Source organism: Lissotriton helveticus, chromosome 2_1 (assembly GCF_964261635.1).
Source record: "Lissotriton helveticus chromosome 2_1, aLisHel1.1, whole genome shotgun sequence".
In the NCBI taxonomy this organism is placed as follows: Eukaryota; Metazoa; Chordata; class Amphibia; order Caudata; family Salamandridae; genus Lissotriton; species Lissotriton helveticus.
The window spans coordinates 1,194,908,147-1,194,932,137 of record NC_136059.1 but is presented as its reverse complement, the minus strand read 5'-3'; the positions used below and the strand labels follow the sequence as shown (position 1 = coordinate 1,194,932,137).

The 23,991-nt window shown below is 45.0% G+C and overlaps 1 protein-coding gene across 1 annotated transcript in view; it reads right to left on the bottom strand.

The window, feature by feature from the left end:
- The window catches only part of LOC144819673 (NACHT, LRR and PYD domains-containing protein 12-like), a 778,723-nt gene that overhangs the window by 40,932 nt on the left and 713,800 nt on the right, over window positions 1–23,991 (bottom strand). Inside the window, exon 6 of the mRNA XM_078677475.1 lies at window positions 23,472–23,555. Coding sequence (XP_078533601.1) covers window positions 23,472–23,555 — 84 coding nt within the window. The remainder of the gene's footprint in view (window positions 1–23,471; window positions 23,556–23,991) is intronic.

Sequence of the window (23,991 nt, the reverse complement as noted above, 5' to 3'; positions counted from 1 at the left end):
CAACAACCTCCAGAGGCCCAAAACTGGAATGGGCACCTCCGGGCAGGTCAGAACTCCCAGCAGTGGAGTTCAAGGAAGCTGTGGGTGAAGTCTTTGTGTCCCTGAGACTTCAGAACAGGAGGCAGGCACACACAAGCCCTTGGAGATTCTTCACAAGCAGGTTCACAGTAAAGTTCCATTGTTTGTCCTCTCCTTGGAAGAAGCAGCAACTGCAGGCCCCCCTGCAAAACCACACACAGCAACGGGGCAGTCTCCTCCTCACAATTCTTTAGCTCTTCTCCTTAGCAGTGGTTCCTCTTGAGTCCAGAACTAATCTAAGGTTTGAGGTTTTAAGTCAGGGCACAGGTCGACATGGCAGTTTAAAACTGCGTGCGCAGACACTACAGTGGTAGGTCTGAGACACATTTACAGGCTACTCATGTGGGTGGCACAACCAGTGCTGCAAGCTCACTAGTAGCATTTGATTTACAGGCCCTGGCACACGCAGTGTACTTTACTAGGGACTTACCAGTAAATCAAATAGGCCAATCATGGATAATCAATCATAATCACAATTTACAGAGAGAGCATATGCACTTTAACACTGATCAGCAGTGGTAAAGTGCCCAAAATGCTATAGCCAACAAAAATAGGGTCAGAAAGATAGGAGTCAAAAGGCAAAAAATTTGAGGATAAGCCTTCACAAAGGGCCAGGTCTAACACGTATTCAAGCAGGTGGTATTTCCGTAGTGATAAAAGGTAAGGACACTGCAAATCCACCCAACACAGTTGGAGAGGTGGGTACTTGCATTCACTGTTACTCAGCTTACCCTGTCTAGGGGGTTACCACATCATCATGGTGGTAACAAGGGAGGCACCCTCTGCAGTGACATACTTATATATTATAAACTACAATAATCCACGCAGTTGCCCATGACAGGTATGACTAGCTTTGAAAGACAACACCTACAGACATTCTTACTAATCTTCAGCCATTCGGCATTAGAACGATTATCCTGACTCTGTGACTAGTTCCTATGACCTTTGGTCAAACAGATGTCATCATATAAAAAAGACGCGAAGGAAATGCACAATATTTTGGAAGTAATCAATTTTGACCCTTAGAATGAACCACGTGCCAGGATGGATGCTGAAGCACTATGCACAAAAGTGGCAAGTGTACTCCAGCTCAGACTTGAATTACATCCAGCACCACCATGTCCACACACAAGCACTGCAAAAGCCCTAATAGAAAATAATGTACGGAGTAACTTAAAATCGAACCCCACAGGAAATAACATTGAAATAAATTAATCAGATTTTTTTAAAACATATACAACTAATTATTTTGATGTTAGAAAAATAGATATAAATTATATAATTAATATTTTAATGTATAATTATTTAATGGTCTTTTTCAATTTAAAAATAAATGTAACTATATATTTAATTAATTAAGTACATTAAAAAAATTGTACACAAGGTTTAGTAACTTTTAATACAAAACTATTTGTATTCTAATTTAGTAAAATTAACCAGTGTAGAAACATATTAATCAAAATAATCTACATTTAAAATTCATATATAAAATAAGTTAACATTAAAATGTAATATAGAAATGTTATTTACTTTTTTTAAAACGTCATTAAACTTTTATTAATTTCCCTACACCTTACTATAGGAAGACCTCTGTCCCTAAAACAGTGGTCTCCTCTAAGTTTATGGAATGTCAAATACGGTCAAAAAGTTACTAGTAGTAGCAACTTTACTGTCATATTTGATGTTTTAATGACTCCACCCACTATTTCAGGGAGGTGGGGACAGATAGGTCTACACAGTTGAGTAACTTCACACCCACAAGAGGTGGCTAGGCAAAAGTAGTAAAGTTACTCAAAAGTGTAGGAGTAAACGTACCCCTGTAGATATACTCATGTTTAAGTTTAACTTAGTGAATAAACCCCCGAATTATTCAAAACCCATTGATTGCAGATCTGCCTACAAAAAATTGCCATTTGGGGAATTTTTATAGAATCACGTGAGGTGTACATCTCTGACAACAACAAAAAAAACAAATGTGTTTCACATGTGGCATCTAAGTGGGGATGGTGACTTGGTGAGATACACAGCCCAATAGCTGCTCTCACTCTAAGCCTCTGATGTACTGTGTTCTGCTTCGTCAAGAAACAGCCGACTGATTTGGGGGGTCTGCACTGGCAGTACTCCACCTCATTTTATTTAAGAGTAGAAGGAAATAACCATGCTTTAGAAGTAGGGCAGACCAGTTTCCGTTATGTGCATCATTTGTCCCTTGCATTAATTAATTGCTTTGTAGAGTAAGCCACCTCGATGTTCACATCAGCAGTAGAATAGATTGGACTCTAAGCTGTCTATGTAGTGTAACAGCCAGGCATCTGAAAAACCCACTGATTATTGGGGGAGGAAGGGATCCATTTGAGAAGGCTAACAAATCTCACAGTCTCAACTCACTTTACAGGTTTTTATTGGTTTTCTGACTACAACCTCAAAGGGGGCCATTCAGGGGAATCTGTTTACATTTAAATTCCCATAGTAACAGCCTTCAGAGCGCATCATAAACTGAGATCGTGTGATAAAGGCTTTCTAAAGCACTGCTGATTCAGGTCCATCGTAGCTAAACCCAAACCAGTCCATGGTAAATAAAACCTCGCTACTCAACATTTCTCATACTCACCGCTTGTACTAATGTTATTGTAATGGAACTCTTTATCTGGACTCGGGCAGAAGAGTACTGCTAGAACTATTTGGTGGATAATAAAGCACAATAATGAGAATTGTACCTCTGAGTGCTGAGTTAGGGGGGTGGCTTCATGAGCGCAGGGTAAGTTGTGTCCCTTGTTAAGTTACAGGGTAAGTATTATGCAGGGTAAACCGGTGTGAGTTAAGGTTGCACCACATTCACGTCAGACCTACTGGCCTTGACAATACTTGCTTTGTTTGTGTTTGTTTTAAAAACAGGTATTTAACCAAAACAATCTATTTAAAATCTGGTGACAGCTGCCCCTGCATATATATTATGCTCCTGTGCTTGCTTATGGCCAGGGCAAAGAAAGGATGAATCATGGATCAAGTTGCTACTTCCTGTCTATAGTCCAATACTATAACACACCAACCATTTTTCTGGAGTGATGTTTAAACATCACTATGTAAAACTAATAGGCATCTTGTCTGCTTCAAGCAATTACTTGCACGCGCAGAATGAATGTTTAGGTATGTGCGAGTCTTCAAACACGGTCAAAAGTAGGGCATATAATGAAATGAAAACAAATTTGCATAGCGCTACTAAGCCCAAAGGGCATCAAGGCGCCTAACCAAAAAACTAGCTGGAGCAAATATACTCTATTACTGGTAGGCCTTGATGAAAAACCAGGTTTTGAGCGCTTTTTTAAAAAGGGACAGGGACGATTGGGCTTTAATCTCCAATGGGAGTGAATTCCACAACCTAGGGGCAACGATAGAAAATGCTCTGCTGCCCCAACGGACCTTCCTAACCCGGGGAACCACCAACAGATTCATCTCCGATGATCTGAGGGTTCTACTGGGCACATGGCGAGTTAGCAGGGAACCCAGGGGGTTTGGAGAATCAGCCGCGAGAGCTCTAAAGGCCAAGCACAAGATCTTAAAAGAAATCCTCTGTTGTATAGGAAGCCAATGCAGGCTCTTTCTGGCCATTGTAGCGGAGGATGCATTAGGTAGGGCTAGAACAAAACGCGCGGCCGCGTTCTGAACAACCTGAAGACGCTGAATGAGTCCCTTGTTGGAGTCTGCATAAAGAGCATTGCAGTAATCCAACCTGGAACCCACTAATGCAACCACAATCTGCTTACGTGCTTGGGGAGAAAGATAGTGCAGGATTCTTTTAAGAATCTTGATGACTACCCAGCAAGTGGCCACTGTTCGATTGACCGGTAGAGTCATGGACAAAGATGTGTCAAATATAACGCCGAGATTTCTGGCCGATTGGGAGGGAGAAGGACACGTTCCCAAAGATGAAGGCCACCACTCGCTAGACCAGATGTCCTGGTCCTTGCCAAAGACCAGGATCTCAGTTTTATCGCCGTTCAACTTTAGGGAGTTTTGAATCATCCACTCCGAGACTGTCTGCATACAAGTCCTAAAGTTGACGGCGGAAGTGGTAACAGAATGGGCCAGGGACACCATGATTTGGGTGTCATCGGCGTATGACACAACCTCCATCCCCTGCGATTTTACTAGCCTGGCGAGGGGAGCCACATAGATGTTGAATAGGGTCGGACTCAAGGCCGACCATTGTGGCACCCCATACTGCAAGGATTTAGCAGGGGAGAGGAACTCTCCGAGCATGACTCTCTGCTCTCTCAGATGTAAAAAAGAGTGCAGAAGGCTCAAGGCCGAGCCCGCAATCCCTGCCTCCCACAAACGCGATGTTAACGTAGAGGGAGACAGGGTATCAAACGCTGCTGTGAGGTCAAGTAATACCAACACAGTGGTTTGGCCCACACTGCTGTCAAGCTGTCATTCTTGTGTCGGCTGCTCTAAGTAATGAAGAAATTGTGATAGGAATGATGATAGTGCTGTCAGGGGAGGGTAACAGAGAGTAAAGACAAAGGGCATATTAACAGAGTGATAGACCAGAAATAAGGCAGATAGTGCTAAAGAAGTAGTTCCAAAGAGAAAGAAACAGTGGCAAGAAGAACCATGGCAGCTCTCTTTGGATAGTAGGATGGCCCTAGGCATGGGAAGTGTCGGCAGGGTTCCAGGGCCCCACACTCAGCCCACTAACATGGGGGCCTGCACCAGTACACTGCAGCCAGGCCAGAGCACACCAGTCTCTTGCTCATCTAATTGAGAGCACGGTGACTTGGGGCAATTTGGCCCACGGGAGTGGGGGATGCTATGGTGTAGCGAGGTGAGGCCTAGGGGAAGTGGGCCCTCCTATGGTCCCAGGTGAAGGAAATACTTCAGGATTCTCTTGCAAAAAGCCCACCTACCCTGCTGCCCATACAGAAGCATTGTTGGATACCCATTATCCCACAGTTTTGCACCCCAGCAGTTTTAACCCTCTCAGGCTCCAAGCAAACGTCATAACTTCAGACCTTCATGAGCTGTATTAGAAGTGCCTGTAGGTGGCTGAGAGGAAGGGGCTGCAGCTCAGGAGGGGTTGCATAAAGCAGTTTCAGGAGCAGCGTCATCTGTAGAGATGCTAGCAGCCCTGAATGTCTCACGTTGTATGCAAATTAGATGACCTTGCACATTCCTTTTATGCTGCGGCCTCAAAAATCCTATAACCCTTCCAGTAGTTGTGCATGTTGTAAATTAATTTAGAAGTGTGACAAGAGAGCTCTGTACACTGTAAATTGATCCCCAAGTCTTAATCGCAACACTTGAGGGCATTGGTGTCCATTGTTATGCCAAAAAACACAAAAAAGTGAGGGGGTCCTAGGGCAAAAGTTTAAAGACCAATTTGTATCTTGTCCCCCAACTCAATTATCAAAAAACACGGAAGATACAGTAGGTCTAATAGGTTCTCATAATAGATAATACTTATTATGAAAGAACAAAATATCTGATACCTAGTGGTTATCTGAGAGAACATTTAATACCTAGTGGTTATGTGGGAAAACATAGGTGAGCAATCAGAACAGTCTCAACTCATGAGTGAAGAAACCCATCAGCACACCTGATTGGTGGAACCTCGTCATCTGGGTTTTGTAGCTACGAATGATGCCCGTAAGGCAACTCCTCAATTAGTTCAATGAGGGTTGTAAAGTGCGGATCATCAAACGCGCAAGAAATAAACCATCACACAGAAGACGGATGTTATAAAGAGCTGATAGGAAAAATTGCAGTGCCCAAAAGGAAAACAATATTAGTGAAAAGGTTAAAAATACCTGTCGTGATGACTAACAAATAATTTTATTAAGGGTGACCATCAGGACGGTATGTTCTAAAAGCAGAGTGAGTGTAGTATTTTGAAAAATATTACTAACCATCAAAGATATAAAGTGGTCTTCTGTGTGATGGTTTATTTCTTGCGCGTTTGATGATCCGCACTTTACAACCCTCATTGAACTAATTGAGGAGTTGCCTTACGGGCATCATTCGTAGCTACAAAACCCAGATGACGAGGTTCCACCAATCAGGTGTGCTGTCGAGTCCATTGTTATGTACTTTTTTTATTTAAAGACTTTGTATCTTCAGGTGACCAATGAGTCACTCAATCCCTTCCTCATCTTCCTTTCACCATCTGGGATCCAATATTTCTCCACCTCTTTTCTGTCATCTCATATTTTCAATTACCATCTCTATGTCAGTAATAGCTTATTGGATGTGCCAGAAATAACTAAAATGGATTGGTAACAAAAAGGAAACACGTCACCCAGTGAGTAATGCCTCACAGTGGCAGGTAAATTGTTGGCCATAGTCTTTGGAAGATCCACTGACGCCCATAGTTTGTGAAAAAGGTCTAGTGATTCACAGTGGACTGTGGCTCCACATAGCCACCTACTTTTTAGTTATTGTTTTTTAGCTTTGTTGTGGAGGATATTGTTTGTCTGTTTCCCCTCAAAACATTCTAATCATGAACTTTTTTTTGTTTTGTCGGGTTAATTACTGCAATGCAGTTTATTTAGTCTTGCTCAAATCTTCCCTTTATACGTTTCATTGGTGCAAAACGCAGTCACCATATTGGTACTGGTAATAGGCCATCCGTTGATGTATGACCTCTGTGCATTCACCTATTAGTCTCTTCCTAAAATAATTGCCCCTTTGATCTCCCCTGTTTCACACACACCCTCCTCTTTCTCCTGTTTCACACATCATCCTCTTGAACGCACCCTTCCATCTTCTTAAATCCAAGATCCATACCCATATCCTCACTTTTCTCACCATCCTCATCCCCTTTCTCTTGCTCTTGTACGCTCTGATCACCCTCCTATCTAACTTTTTTCAAGTCCCACCTCTCTCCACCTACTGACACCGTGCTCCCTGCATATCTCTCACATGTTTCTCTAGGTTACTATGCTCACACCTCCCACTTAGTCACCCTCATCACCATTCTCAAACCTGTCGCAAAATCTAGTTTTACACATTCCGTATTTTTTGCTTCTCGTTCTCACACGTTTCTCAAAGATTTGCCTGCCTCCTACAATCTACTCTAACCAAACCCGTGTTTCTCTCACGCACACACTTACCTTACCTATAACAAACCTGGCTGTTTAGTTGTGAAAAAAGAAGCACATCAAAGGTTTGGGGCCATTTAAAATGTGTTAGGCATTTGTGGGGATTCTTTCACTTTTTGCATAGTGAAGAATGTACTTATACAGTATTGACCTGTTGCAATATTATATGCAACAGCACTGCCACCTCCTAAGTACCAACACTCAAGTGAAGCACACACCTGCCTGCCTCTTTGTAGAGACTACACATGCACCTGGTATCCCAACTGTTCAAATTGTCAAGAGCCACAACTGATGTTACAGTCTTTGCTTGACTGAAGCTTGAGAAGCTGTCATAGGAGGGGCAGTGAAAAGCAAGAATTGAAAAAGAGCCCTTACCTGTTAAGGAAAGGATTTGATCGAACTGTGACATCACTACGTGTGACATCCCTGCGTGTGATGGTTGCCAATGCACACTGCTTGTGAAAATTAGTCGTCGCACTATTTTATTAGGACTTGTGCCCTTATTCCACTTGATCCCAATGCAGGACACATGTTGTGAATCTTACCCAACTCTATCTTCCATTGAATCAAAGTTTACACCTACCTTTACCAATAACAACCAAAACACTCTGAAGTGAGTGCAAGCCGGCATACAATGCTCTATAGAAACCTGTAAAATAAATAAATACATGATACACTGAAGCTAGCCATATAACATGCGTTCACATGTGTAACCTCATAAAGCATTACATTTCAATACTCCCAGGTAGTTGGCACAAAAGCTGGAATTATCTGGCGGATGTAGATCATTGCCAAGTACCAGCTCCCTGCTGCTGAACCCACAGATTTTCCACAAAAAGAAAACATGAAACACAGCCTTTACAGGCATCGCACTGAAAATGTGGAATTCTTTGCTGAAGCACTACGTTTGATTCGATCTAATGCCTCCTTCAAAATAGAAATGCCAACATTTCTGATGAACAAATGGTTGGGCTAAAATCACAATCATGCCCTGTATCGATTGATCTTACCGTGTATATTCTCATCTGTTGATCATGACTACTATTCCACTGATTTCCTAGGGAGGTCCACTCCCTCAAATTTGTTATTCTTCTATGCTTGTATTTATATCATATCTGTGTTTTATTAATGTGTCTTTACCGTTTTTACTCCTCCCCCTTGTGAAGCACCATGATACCCTCACAGGTCATGTTCGTGCTATATACATGTTTATAAATAAAGGACACTGCAGCCGGGTCTACCTGATAAAGCCCTGAGTGCTGCTCAAGTCAAAACAAGTTAACTTCGGTCGTTATTATCATAATGTGAGCAATTGGGTTACTGGATAACGAGAATGTGAGCCCTGGTCAAGCAGCACCCACAATCCTTGTCAGGTTAAGGAACAAGAAAACCCAAAATTAAACTGTGCTCAACCCCATGGAAGATTGGCACAGAGCAGTCAGACTTAATTTAGAGGCAATGTGTTAAGGATTTGTGCAACACTTCCAACAGTAACATGGTGAAAACACACCACAAAGGAGCCCACAATAGAATTAGAAAAATAGAGTAGTTTTTACTGAAGAAAGACCAAAATGATGAAAGCCCAACTAGTAAAACCTGAGATATTGAATTTTAAAGTTTTTAGAGAAAATAGCGCCAAAAGGCATAAAGTGCCAACGGTGGATATCTAGTTGCGCCGGACCAGGACAAAGTCACAAGTTTAGGCCGACCTCGATGGAGCATAGGCCAGCTACAGGACACAGGTTAGGTCCACTAAAGAGAGTAGCTTAAATCCTGTTTTGCAAAGAGTTGCGTGGATCCACGTTGAAAAAGCGGCTCACAGCTGAAGCGATGTGTCGGTTATGAGATGCGGTGAGGTTGCGGTGCGAGGTCCTGTTGCATTGAGGCCGAGGTTCCCGTCAATGGGGCATGCAATGCAAAGCCCAGCGTCAAGGATGCAGAGCGCAGTCAGGGCGATGCGTCAGTTCTGAAGAGCTGCCAGGCTGCAATGCATATTCTAGTGTAGTTGTCGAGGCTGCCATCAACGACATAAGTGAGGTAATGTGCCAAGGCTGCATCGTACAGTGGCCAGTGCTTTAAATGGGCCGGTACTCCCAGGTACCGAATATGGGCACGTCTTGTTTTTATCACTCTGAGTACAGGCATTTCTCTACTGCCGAGGAGAGTACGAGAAGTCAGGAAAGGTGGGCCCATTGGATGCTAGTGCTGTTGAGCAAGAGGCTGTCAGAGTGGAACCTATCTCTAACAGCCAAAGCTCATCTTTAGCCTTGAGCTAAGCCATCACTGAACTATGCAGCATGGGTTCATTTGCATAATGTCCCGTATTCAACAGCGCGCCGTGTTTGACAGAGCAGGGTCCATTCAGGCCCTGTGCTGTCAATCACATTCACGCTATTATGGGCATTTGTGCAAACACAGGAATCAAGACAGGCCGCTGATAGCAGCAATTAAGAAAGCCATGGGTGGTAAGGAGTATAAAATGGCTTTAATCCCACCTGTGTCTTTTGTGTGAGTGTCTGTTTATGTCTGCGTTTTTGCCTGCTTGTGTGTGCGTGTTTTGTGAGGGAGAAAAGCAAGAGAAAGAGGGAGAGAATCGGGACACTGTCAGGAGGTACTTTAAAAGTAAATGTGTGGAATGCTTTGTGTGCCTGTCTGCTTGTTTCTTTCTGTGTGCGTGCACGCTCAAGAATATATAGTTTTGTGCCAAACAGAAGCAAATAACAGTATGGCATTAAGAAGCTTAATTAACATGGAAAATATATCATGGCATTTGGCTACCATTTTGTGTAACAAGTTAACCTGCTTTGTATTTTCTTATCTGTTTTGGTAGGTGTTGCAACTGGTATAGAAGCCATTAAGTATCATCATGTCTTGCCCTTAGCCCTGCTCCTAGCCACGCCCACTTTCCACACGTCTAGCTCTTTTTAATGAGAGCCTGCACTTATTTTCCCCATTCAAAGCACTGCCAGTGGCAGCTCTGAAGGCGATGCGAACTGCGGTGGCAATGCAAGTCTTTGCGACGGGCCCAATCCACGAAACAGTGGCAATGCGTTGGTTCTGCTTGAGGTTGCGCTGCAAAACAGACGATGTGCATCAATTGCGCTGGATCCACAGAGGCTGGAGAAGCACCTTAAGCCCACTTCCAAGGGTCCATGACTGGGGTTGCACCAGATGGCAGAGTCCAGGTGTAAATGCAGTGTTGTTGAAAGTTTGTTATTTCCCTGAGGTTTCAGATGAGGAGGCCAGCCAATTAGCCCTTGGAATAACTCTGGGTTTAAGAGATGTAGATCCATTCCTTCTCCCCCAGGCAGAAGGGCAGCAAGTAACACAGCAAGGCAGGAGTCCAGCTGAGTGCAGTCCAGCAGAGTGGCAGTACTTCAGTAGCACAGCAGTCCTTCCTTGCAAAGTATTCACATGTCCGGAAGTGTACTGGAGTGGTGGTGTTTGATGTCACGTATTTATAACCAGTTGTGCCTTTGAATTGGGGAGAAGCTTCTAGAAGTTTCCCTTTGAAGCCTCCATGAATCTGGCCTTTCCTGCCCTGGTTCCAGACTAACTACAGGGGGTATGCAGTCCTTTGTGTGGAGGCAGGACACAGCCTATTCAGCAGTAAGTGTGGCTGAGCCCAGCCCCTCTCTCCCATCCTGCCATTGATGGCCCATCCCTAAGTTTCCTATTGCGAGTTGCTGTCAAGGAGAAATACACAAAGCCCAACTGTCAGCTACACCTAGACATATGACCAGAGACAGGCTACAGCCAGTAAATGGCTATGGCAAGAAAATTTTGATATTCTAAATGTGCATTCTCAGAATTGCAATTTAAAATCCAACCGTCTGGTTCACCCGCCTGTAGCACACAATAGCAATGGAGTTACTCACTGCACGCTTACAACTACAGGACACTAAATTCACCAAACTGTGGCAGCCACTGGTGGACTATCTTTGCAGATTGGAACATGCTCGACTTCAACACCGAGGTTGCGGGCAATGCGCCTCTTCGAAAATGCTGTATACCCACCGGACGCAGATAGCCTCTGGAAATCCACCGATGGACTCACTTGAACCTCACCCTGGGCGGCTCTTGCTCGACAGACCCTAGACGCCCCCACACCTCCTCTGAAGTAGGTGACCCTGGCCTTTACCTGCATGACGCCAATGACCACCAATGATTCTGGCAGCCACAGTGCCTACAACGCCTCCGGCGTCAGGCAGGTGTAGAACCCATCCCCTCCGCCACACCTCTCCCACACATCTCACCCCTTCCCCTTTCCTACCTGCTCTCCCTCTGCTGTCTCTTTCTTTATCTCCTTGCTCTCTATGATGAATGTATTGTTCTTAGTAGAAATTGTGATCCCTACAAGCAGATTTGAAAGGTATGTCCCTTAGGCCAAAGTCTGCTGGGTTTAAGTGTCGTTTCGAGCTGTGGTATTTAGGCAAAAGTCCCACGATTGTCAAAACACCGAGATTGCACCTACAAGAGACCCGGTCTTGCTATTGTGTCCCCTTTTATAATCGCCAACCTGCACTGCATGTACTGTCTCTGAAATCAACCTAGTTGCATCAGATAGATGACCCCTATGGACACTATGTAACGGCATCTGCCTTCTGGATGAAATTATCTGGTGTAACACTGTGGGGAAAACAGCTGAAAATACTATTGAGATCTGCTCATGTGTGATTCCCATAAATGTCAATAAAAACAAGTTATAAAAAAAAATCCAACTTCACTATAAGTTAGGATTTTAAATTGTGATTCCAGAGACAAAAAACATGAACTGGTTATACCTTCTCATTTCGAAATTACACTTATACAACGTAATGAGGCAATTCCAGTGTTATCTTATAGGAGAGATGCACACTTACTGTGTCAGGGGCTCTGCTTACCAGACCAAGTGCCAGTGCTCTGCTGTAAAGGTATATGGTCTAATTTCAATTGGCACTGACAGACCATGTAAGTCCCTAGTAGATACCAGGGCTAGGGGAAACTCAACCTACCTATAAGTCCCCGGTATATAATAAGGCATGAAGGTTTAGGGGCCCAGGAGGTTTCCTGCACTTGTGTGTGGACTGAAGTGTTGCCTGCAGTCATTTTAAAGGCAGCCCTGCTTTGCAGACTGTTTTTAAAGTGAAATTATTTCAAAATTCCACTTTGGATTTAAAGGTACTACCAAAGACTACCTTATTGTACATAAAAGTGACCCTTAAGGCCTCCCTTACGTGCCCCAGTGGTAGGGTGCCTTGTAACTATAAGCAGGGACATTATTAAATATGTTTTATAATCCCTGGTGAGGGAAAAACTGCCAATTTCATTTCCCCGATTGTAGTGAATGGTTCCATAGGCTAACATTGTAATGTTTTATTTAAATATAAATATTGGTAGGAGCCATGAAAAAACTATATATCAAAATATTAAATTAAGAGCTGCAATAAATCCAACAACTTTTACTTTTGGATTTGTAATAACTATTACAGAAAATAAGTTATTTAACTTTCTTTTCTGTGAACCAAAGTCCAGATTCCAGCTGCTCTCTCCTGTTTTGCCAGCCTGCTCCCAAGGTAGGCCAGTGCTGCCTGATGAGGTGTGAAGTGTCCTGTCAGAGGACACAATAGGTTTCCTGTGGGCGGGGAAGTACAAGCTGCCGAGCAGATGGCAGGAAGGTGGTGAGTGGTAGCCAAACTGGTCTTCAAAGGGAGAATGTCACTTTAGGACATACAGGCCTACCACCACATGCTGCTTTTTCAGCCACACAGGAGCCTCTGTAATTAGATGAGGGAGAGTGTTTGAAAGGGAGGGTTAGGGAAATTAGCCACACAAGTAGGTTGGGTTAACCTGATACAACTACTCTGGAGAGACTTTCTCTAAGTTGGATTTTGAAAGAATGATGCTTTCTGGGATAGGAAAATGTCATGCTTTGGAGGAACTGTTCATACACTGCGGTGGCACCCTACATCCCATTGGTCAGAGGTGCCCCCTTGCTTGAATCCCAGAAACCATGGATAAATATGGGAGCGCTGCATAGCTCCTCTGATCTGCTGCCTGAAGAAGCAAGAAGGATTGCCCTGCTGACTCCATGGCTTTCATCAAGAGGACTGCACGCACCAAGACTGCACCTCCTGCACCCTGTGAAACTCAGCAACAGAAGGACTTTGCCTGACTCTGAAAGTTTAAGGAGTGGACTCCCAGCAAGCTACAGGTTAACAGAGCCCACCTGCATCATTTCCATCAAGAGACCCCATCTTGGAGGGCATCAATTAATCAATCACTCAATCAATCAGGGGTTTGTGGAATGCGCTACTCACTTGTGAGGGTCTGAAGGTGCTGGGGGGAGGAGGGGGAGGCTCCGTTGGGGTCAACTGAAGGGCCAGGTCTTGAGGTCTTTCCTGTGCATCCAGTGGACTTTTAAAGATTTGACCAGGTGCATTGTATACTTTGAACCTGAAAAAACTCAGGAGTTCTACCTGTCAATGAGACTTCCAGGAGTTGACCGGTGCCTTGCAGAAACTCAAGTCGCGGTCGTCGACTCCAAATCCGGCTTTCTGGAGGGGACCGCTCGACAATGAGAGAAAAGCCTCCAGAAAAGTTTCTAAGTGCAAAAGTAACATTTTGACCGGGGCCTCCTGCTTAGTGTCTCTGACCAGGGCTCCATTGCGGTCGAGCTCAAAATTTGACACTGTCCCAGTAAAGCATAACCAGATGTCGCTATATGCTTTTAAACACTAGAAAGTGTTTTTCTTTCAGAATTCATATCTCCGGTTTTCTACGTTGGATTTTTGTCATTGTGGTGTCTATTTATTCATTAAAATGTTACATATTTTTATAAATTGGAGTGAGATTTTTATTGTGTGTTGTGGCTTGCTTATTTAATGTATTGGTGTTTTAAATGCTTTACACACCTGTATCCTAAGTTAAGCCTGCTTCCTCATTGCCAGCTACCAAGAGTTGAGCAAGAGAATAATTTATTGAGACCTTGTCTGAATTTTTATTATGTTTGTGGCCTTATTACTAGTGGTAAGTCACTAGTGATCACTACTAATAATCCACTTTCCAACAGTATTAAAACTGAAGGTGTGGGCCTGATAAAAGGCGTATTTTGCCAGGTCATAATTGCAGTTCAAAACTGCACACACAGGCTCTGCCACGACAAGCCTGAGACATGTTTAAAGGGCTACAAAAATGGGTGGCACAATCAGTGCTGCAGACCCACTAGTGGCATTTAATTTACAAGCCCTGGGCACAGGTAGTGACACCTTAGTAGGAACTTTTAGTAAATGAAATATTCCAATTGGGGATAAGTCACTATTACTGTTGTAAATGGCCCTTTTTGCAGGGTTACCCCAAACGTTATTCCTTCCTCTTCTTGCTGTATTCTTTTTGTTGGCTTTAGTACTCTGAGCACTTTACGACTGCTGACCAGTGCTAAAGTGCATTTGCTTCTCCCCTAAACCTGGTAACATTGGTCTACACCCGATTGGCATATTTAGTTTACCTGTAAGTCCCTTGTAAAGTGGTATACCAAATACCCACTGCCAAATAATCTAAAGGCTGATTGGACCACTAACATAAGCAGACTTTCAAACCTGTCTCATGCCTATCACTGCAATGACTGTGTGTGCTGTTTACTGCCACTTCAACTTGGCATTTAAAACTAACTGCCAAGCCTTAAACTCCCCTTCTGTTACACCTAAGTCACCCCTAAGGTATGCCCTATGTTTTACATGTCCAGGTAGTGACAAACAGCTGAATTCGGTTTCCACTGCAGTGAGGACTACTCCTCTCTTAGGCTAGCATTGTGGATTCCTTAAAAATACTTTTAAGCCAAATTCCTGATTGGAGAGAAGTCGCTACATCATGTTTAATATAGTTGGAATGGTTGTGATAAATTCTCTTAAGTGGTAAAGTTGAATTTGACATTACCATTTTAGAAATGACACTTTTAGAAAGTGGATATTTCTCTGCTCTTAACTTCGCTCTGTGTGCCTGCAGTCTGTCTCCAAAACAGATCTGGGCTGGGTGACAGCTACACATTGTGCCTTCCCTCTACACAGTCACAAACAGGAAGGGCTGGTTGTGACAGAGGACTCATCTGCATTCATCTGCATTCTGATAGCCTTCCTGGGCAGAAAGGGGGAGAGGTGGCTCACACTTACTAATTGTGCCTGTCCTCACACAAGGGACTGATTACTCCCCACAGATAGCCTTGCAGAAAGTACTGGGTTAAAAGGGATTATTGTGCACTTCACAGAGTTCCTTTGAAATCACCCTCTACATCAAAGGCACTTTTGGGTATAAGTACCTGAGCTCTGACCCTACCAAATGAGTACACAACTGGACCTGGGAAGAACTCTGCTTGAGTAAAAACTGCTGTGCTGTAAGGATTGCCACTTTGCTGTGACTAACTGTTTTGAAGAACTGCTTCTCTGTTTTGCAGACCTGCACTGCTGCCTGCTTACCTCTGCTCTGATGAGGACAAGGACTGGACCCATCTCACATGAACCAAGAGTGACTCCACGGGCTTGCTGGCTTACCTGCTGTTTTCTGAAGTCTCAGAGAAATACAAAACTTCCTGTAATCCTGCTGGTGCTCCTGAACTCTGCCATATGTGAGTCCTACCCTTGCCTGAGGTGTCCCATCCAGTCCTGAGCCTAAAAAATGATTTCTCAAGCTGATTTCTACTAAACTGACGCATTGCCTCGACTGCGTTAAAATGTCTGCAGCATCAACGACGAAGAATCCACAGCCTACAAGGCTTGATAGCGATGCTCTGCGCAGCTCAACAGTGATGCATTGCATTTACTTCACTGAAACTCGATGATGACGCTTGCACGGCTCAACGATGACGCAGTAGACTTTCAACATTGACAGAAGCTCCATCCAAAGTATTTCTTCAGCTGACCTGTCTGGGTTCTGTAGCCAGTCTGCCCTCCATCGCAGTCGGCCTGAACTTTGAATTTGCACCGGTCAATCGTGACCTCAAGTAACCTTTTGACCACTAGTGAGTGACTTCTGAGCACTGTTTCCAAATTTAATCTTCAAAAATTCTCATCTCAATTTCTACTAAGTGGATTTTTGTTGTTTTGAGTTGTTTTACTCAAATAAATATTCTGTATTTTTCTAAACCTGTGTGGAGTCTTTTCGTGGTGTTTTCATTGAGTAACTGTAATTTAAGTGCTGTGCAAATACTTTACACATTGCCTCTTAAATTAAGCCTGACTGCTCTGTGCCAAGCTAGTAGAGGGTGACTAAAGCTTAATTTAGAGTGTGTATCTGAGAAGAGTGGTGGTCCCTACTTGGACATGATGCAAACCTCTGCCTACTAGAAACCCCATTTCTAACAATTACCATATTTAAAGGCAAGAGCGCAAGCACTTTAGCACTGGTTAGCAGTGGTAAAGTGCAGAGTCCTATGGCCAGCAAAAATTAGGCCAGAAAAAATGGAGGAAAGAAAAAAGTTGGGAGGGGAACCACCCTAAGGCTGACCCATCTAACACATAACTACTATAGCTGACCCATCTAACACATAACTACTATAGCTCTGCTGACTGTGTTTTACTCGTGGATTTGAATTGGCTTCGCAGGGGGTCCAACGTTGAACTCTGGGATTCACCCTGAGAGCTGGTGGGCCATTTGCTCTGGGGAGAAGGTTTTGGAGGCAGGGCTGCGAGCGCGCAGCGAGCGTGGGACTTCATCTCCCAGGAGCGCTCGCTGACAAGCCCAAATCAACATCACCTGGGCTGCTCTCCCCGCCTACGCCTTCCCCTCGCTGCCTGTTATTTAAACAACTCCAGCCACCTACCAACTTGGGACGCTCTGCTGACTGTGTTTTACTCGTGGATTTGAATTGACTTCCCTGCTCCCTGCTACTGCTCGCGGTACCCGCTCCGCGGGTCCCGCTTCGCAGGGGGTCCAATGTTGAACTCTGGGATTCACCCTGAGAGCTGGTGGGTCATTTGCTCTGGGGAGAAGGTTTTGGAGGCAGGGCTGCGAGCGGGCAGCGAGCGTGGGACTTCATCTCCCAGGAGCGCTCGCTGACAAGCCCAAATCAACATCACCTGGCTGCTCTCCCCGCCTACGCCTTCCCCTCGCTGCCTGTTATTTAAACAACTCCAGCCACCTACCAACTTGGGACGCTCTGCTGACTGTGTTTTACTCGTGGATTTGAATTGACTTCCCTGCTCCCTGCTACTGCTCGCGGTACCCGCTCCGTGGGTCCCGCTTCGCAGGGGGTCCAACGTTGAACTCTGGGATTCACCCTGAGAGCTGGTGGGTCATTTGCTCTGGGGAGAAGGTTTTGGAGGCAGGGCTGCGAGCGCGCAGCGAGCGTGGGACTTCATCTCCCAGGAGCGCTCGCTGACAAGCCCAAATCAACATCACCTGGGCTGCTCTCCCCGCCTACGCCTTCCCCTCGCTGCCTGTTATTTAAACAACTCCAGCCACCTACCAACTTGGGACGCTCTGCTGACTGTGTTTTACTCGTGGATTTGAATTGACTTCCCTGCTCCCTGCTACTGCTCGCGGTACCCGCTCCGCGGGTCCCGCTTCGCAGGGGGTCCAACGTTGAACTCTGGGATTCACCCTGAGAGCTGGTGGGTCATTTGCTCTGGGGAGAAGGTTTTGGAGGCAGGGCTGCGAGCGCGCAGCGAGCGTGGGACTTCATCTCCCAGGAGCGCTCGCTGACAAGCCCAAATCAACATCACCTGGGCTGCTCTCCCCGCCTACGCCTTCCCCTTAGCTTAATAGTCTCCGTTTGGCCCGCTGCGCGGGAGCGACCGGGAGAAGCCAGGGACAAGGGCGGGACCGTCTAAGGCCGTCATAGGCCGGAGTAGGCTGGGCTGGGCCTACCCTCTTGTGTCATATACTTAAATTGTTGGTCTTAATACCTGACTTAGCCCTCATAGTCCATCAGCTATCCCAGGCACAAATGCCTTCCCCGGCAAGGGAGGGTACCCCCATGAAGCAGGGAGGGGCAAAAAACAGGACCCTAGACAACTATTTTCCCCGGGCTGCGGGTGATGGGGATAAGGAGGGCACCTTAATCAGGCTCAGGGCGGAGCGGAGACGCTCTATAGATAACTTGAAACATAGGCCTCTCGGTGAAAACTCTACCTCACCAAGTGGGGAGTCAACTTCTATAGACGATGTTCCCCTCCTGTTGAGGGACTGTACTAATTCTACACCGGCCCCAAGCATGAGCTTAACCTCCGCTAAGACCCCAAGCCCAAGCAGGGTGACCATTGACCTAATTTCCCAACCCCCTCCTGCCCTCATAGCTCGGAAAGCTAAATCCAAGCTAACCTTTGTGCAAGGAGCATTTGGGCCCCCTCAAAAAAAACGTAGGAGGAAGTCGAGGGGTGCCCAGAGTAAAAACACACCCAAAATCCCTCACTCCGAGTTTGGGAAGACATCAAAACTTACCCTACCCACTGAGAGATTAGTGGACGAATTACCCCCCAAACCCACTGTACAGGTGGCCATGACTCCCGCTTTGATAAATGACACAGGAAATAACATTGCTAGTGTTCCCCTTTCCGTTGTCCCGTTAGGCAATTTGGAATTTATGCTCAGGTCGCTATTATTACCAATTAGCGAGAGCATCAAAAAGGTCGAGATTAGACTTACTATTCTGGAGGCCGCTTTAAACTGCATAAAAACCGCGGCTGGTTGTCAGGGAAGATCTCCTGAGCTTATTCCCACTTCCATAGCGTTCCAACAGCCCCCAAATCTAGAAGTGACCTCTGCCCCACCACAGGCTGTGAATGCCAAGGCCCCCCCAGAACCTCCCAGGACTAATCCCGCACCAGTCAAGTTACCCAATTCCAATAGGTCATCTCCCACTGAAGACCCAGGCCCTTTAACACAACTTGCAGACAGCATTGCCCCAACACCTTTAATGAAGCCCCCCCCCAGGCCACGTAGGCCTAATCTACCTCCAGAGGCTAATGATTACACGGTAGTCATGGCGGGCGTCCCTCCACTTGAAGTGGGCGAGGCTGAGGATTTCTGCTCACTAAAAAGTAGGGTAATCAAGTGGCTGAATGTGAATAGACCTCTCCCGGTACATCTAAATAACGAAATCATAATGGTTAGAAGGGTGCCTTGGGTGGGCAAAACATATAAATCCATAATAGGGGATTGCATATTGGTGAGTCTCAGGGATGCTGGAACTGTCTCCCATATATGTCAAGGAAAGAATAGATCACGGGAATCAACTATTCAAACTCTCTGTGTGTCTTTCTTTTTTCCCCCTATCCATACCCCTGTGCACATGACTCAAACCCATGACAGTTGGATGAGGGTTGGCAGGCGGGGAAGACATCAGGAATTTAACCCCAGGCCACTACACAGCCACTCAGAGTTACCCCTTCATACCTCTAACCGGTTCAGTTGCTTGAATGGCCTGGAGGGGGTTGATTGACAAAGGGGCAGGCTGTCTAACTCGGTGGGTACTGCCCCTTTAGGAGAAGGGGAAAGATGGGCCTTAGCAGGGGAGACGGTGCAGCTAAGCCCCATTGTACAGCAAATTTCACCTAGCGGTGTTGGGAGGTTAATGTCAGATGTGTCCACGGTCATAGATATCGAAAGTACAGGAGGAAGATACGGGTTGGACACACATGGGTTAGAGACAGAGATACAAATAGGGTCCCAAGGGGGAATAGTGCAGAGCTATGAGGCATTGAAAATTATTTCCTGGAACATAGCTGGTTTGGCAGCTAAATTCAATAACAAGGAGTGGCTAGATTACATTAGAAAATTCCATGTAATCAGCCTACAGGAGACATGGGCCCCAGAAAACAATTTCCACTTGCAGGGGTATAAGTGCTTCTTCGTACCTGCGCAAAAATCCAGTTCAGGGAGAGCCATGGGAGGACTATCCATTTATGTAGACTTAGACCTCCCGGGCAGTTGGTCTATCCCAGATTGGAATTCCCAAGTGATTCAAGCAGTTCGGTTTTCAGGGAAGGGGCTAAGAACCACCGTTCTGAACATTTATAACAACGAGGTTGCGGGAGACCGTACATCATTTGTAGCAGAATTGGAATATAGGCTGGCCCAGGAAATAACAGTCCAGAAAAAGGGGCAGTCATTTGCGCTGCTGGTCATGGGAGATTTTAATTGCCACCTTTGTCCGGCACTGGTCACAACAAATACAGACTGGTCTCAATGTCATGTGGAGAAGGGGCCGCACTTCTCCCACACGCCGACAGGGTTAGCTCTCAGTATGCTCCGGCATAAGTATGACCTTGAGCACACTATTAGCATGATGGGTACACAGAAGGATGGCACACTCCCACCCACTTTTAAGGGCAGAGGATGCTCATCTGTTATAGATTATATCTTGGTCTCAAGGTCCCTGCTAAATAGAATTATTAGCGTAGGGATCGCTTGGAGCAGTTTCAGTGACCATAACCCACTTGTACTGGAGTTGATGTACCGGGTGGGCTCAAAAAGCAGAGATCAGCGTACAACCACGGAGAAGGTAACTGATCAGGGTAGGAGATTAAGATGGTCTAAAATAGACGGGGAAAGGTTTTATAAGACCCTTGCGGACGTTGGTAAATCCGCTTTGAATGACTGTTTAGATGCAGAAGTTCACGGACCTAGGCTACTTGAAGCATTCGATCAGATTGCCAACCTGATTGACGGCTTACTAAAAACTAGTGCGCCCACAAGGATTCATGATAATCCTCGATGATTCAACAGAGATTGCTCTCAAGCACTAAGGGAGCTCAAAAGCAGCCTTAAATCCAAACCCAGGGACCCCCAAAAAATTAGGGTATGTAGGGAGAATTACAAGAAAGAGATTAAGAGGAGAAAACTTGCTCTACAGGGAGAAGCGTGGGCAGACTTAAGAGAAGCTGGGGAAAAAAAGGATATAGCCGGATTCTGGAAAATCATTAATAAACCTACTTTCCAGGAGAACGACATCCCGGAGATAGGGTCTAACATCCTCCCAGAACAGTGGGTCACCCATTATAGGGGCTTGTATAATTACGAGTCCAGTACTCCCGTGGAGCTACCTGAAGCCCCAATTCAGGTTTCAACGGCTGTATTTACTATTAAGGAGATCACCGCTGGGATAGAGGGTTTGTCCAAAAACAAAGCCCCCGGCCCTGACGGAATCCCCCCCGATCTGTTCCTGAGCTGCATAGAACTCTGGGCCCCCTTAATGACCAGGGTTATAAACACTGCCATCACCTGCGGCCTGCCACCGTCCTGGTCCAAAGCCATAATTGTGCCGATTTTTAAAAAGGGTCACAGGGACGACCCCAAGTGTTATCGCCCTATCTCCCTGATTGATGTATCGGCGAAACTCCTGGGTAGGGCGATCCTCAATAGACTGTCCGAGTGGACCTAAGAAAACAACATCTTCTCGGACACTCAATACGGACTTAGGACCGGGAGGTCCACCAGTGATCAATGCCTGAATCTTTACATGCTGACTGCCAAATACACTAAGGCCAGTGATGAACCAATTTACATGGGATTCATGGACCTGGCAGCGGCATTTGATCACGTCAACAGGGAGACACTTTGGGACATGATGTCTCGTATGGGGATAGAGGGTGGCTTAATTAACATACTAAGGGAACTTCATAGTGACACCTCGGCCAGGGTTCGATTTAACAGGGAGGGGGGGCTGACCGATTCCTTTCCCTGTATGAGCGGAGTTCGGCAAGGCTGCATTCTAGCCCCTTTTTTGTTTTCCCTTTATATAAACAACCTGGAACAGTTTCTGTTAGATTTAAAGGCTGATTGCCCAAGGGTGGGGTCGCGTCACATTCCTGTTCTGCTCTACGCAGACGACGCGGTCCTGCTCGCACGCACACCAAGGAGCTTACAAATCCTGATTGACGGATTTGTTAAGTTCATGGGCGCCTTAGATCTCACTGTCAACCTGGGCAAATCCTATGTGCTCCTGGCTGGTAAAAAACCCTCCACTAAATTCACTTATACAATTGGAAGTCACATAGTAGAAGAGGTTAAAACGTTTCCTTACCTAGGTGTAACTTTTGATGGTGCCTTACAGTTTAATTCCCTGGTTGAGGAGCTGTGCAGCAAAATGATCGCTTCTAATGGGGCTATAGCAAGTTTTGGCAGGAGGTTAGGTAGATGGAGTCCGGAACAGGTGATGAACCTGTACAGCTCCATATCCTGCTCTAGAGTAATTTATGGGGCTGAAGTTTGGGGCTTCGTTAACACCATAAGTATCCAACGGGAGGAAAACAAATACCTAAAAACCATCCTGAGGGTACCCTCAAGTACTGCCGGCTACATAGCACACAGGGAATTAGGGAGGCCGCACATAGATGATTTGGTTAAACTCCGGCCAATTGTGGCCTGGTTAAAGATCTGGGTTAACCCCGATACGACTCTGAGCAGAGAAATTTTAAAGGACTGTTTAGAGAGGGACAAATGTATGCGTATACCATGGCTCAATTATGTGAAGAATGCTCTAGAGGAACTAGGCTATGGAAACCTCTTCACTAACCCTGCTACAATTTTAACCCAGCACAAGATGCAAGTAAAGAAAGTTTTTCTCGAACTGAAAAGCCAACGTAGAGCTGAGGCGGAAGGGCTTAAAAAGACAGTGAGGGCCCATAATCTGGTCAAGAGCATTATGGGAATGGAGCCATATTTGTACCTTATGCATAATGCACAGGACAGATTTTTGTTGTGCCGTTTTAGACTTAACCTACTCCCATTTATATTGGCATCACCAGCAGGGTTTTCTACCTCAATTGAACAGAAGGGACCCTGCGGCTGCGACAATAGGTCTCCGCAGGATTCCCTTCACCTAGTCTTACTGTGCCCTCTTTTTACAATGCCCAGGCGTAGATTTCTAGTTAAAGTTCTAAAACAAGCCAAATTGGAACACGCCAGTGAGGCACTAGTCTTTTTACAAAAAGCTTCGGACCCTTTTACACTGTGTTGTATAATGAATTTTATTAAAGTGGCGGTTCGTTTAAGGGTAACTAGGGGGACGAATGACGTGTTCTTGATTTTTCTTTTTTAGTAATGTGCTGTACTTTTCTCCTGCTTTGTGTCCCATGTTAACACCAATATTTTAGCAACAGGATCTTGAAAATGTTTAATGACTTTTTATCCATGTAAATATGTTTGTGCTTTTATGGTGATTTTTAATCACCGAATAAAGATTCTTTGAATTGAATTGAATTGAGTCAATACATACCATTGCCCTTCAAACACTTAGCAATCAATCATAATCCAACAGGACCCAAACATTAAAACAACAGTTATTGGACGAAGAAATCATTGGAGGTATATTTGTATACTTACACAACTTCTTTTAAGGTGTTATTGAAGGATGTGTTCTCTAAAAATGTTTCAACTGCGTCATATGTAATGTTATTTCCTTCAATCCTAAATTAAAGAACCAGACATTAGAGTAGATAGAATAGGATTATTTTGGAAAATGCATAGTTTTTCATCTCGAATTTCATTGCACTGAGAAGATTGTTAGAGCAATTTACAGCTGTGCAACTAAGGCATTGTATAATGAGCCCTATTAATTTACAGCATGTACATTAAGCTCAGATTAATCATCATTGAAGCATTCGATTCTATTACGTTTTTTTATTTTAAGTGTGCGTACAAAAGTGCACAGGTAAGTCACAGCCAAAATCTACATCAGGGTAAATGGGTGTGAAGAAAGGCAAAGCAAGAGAGCTGCAAGAAAGTAATAGGAGCTGGACCGAACCCGAGTGACCTAGGACACAATGGGACCTATTCATAAAGGCATTTTGGAATATGTAAGGTACTACTGCCCTAATACTATTTTACGTCCTCTGACATGCTT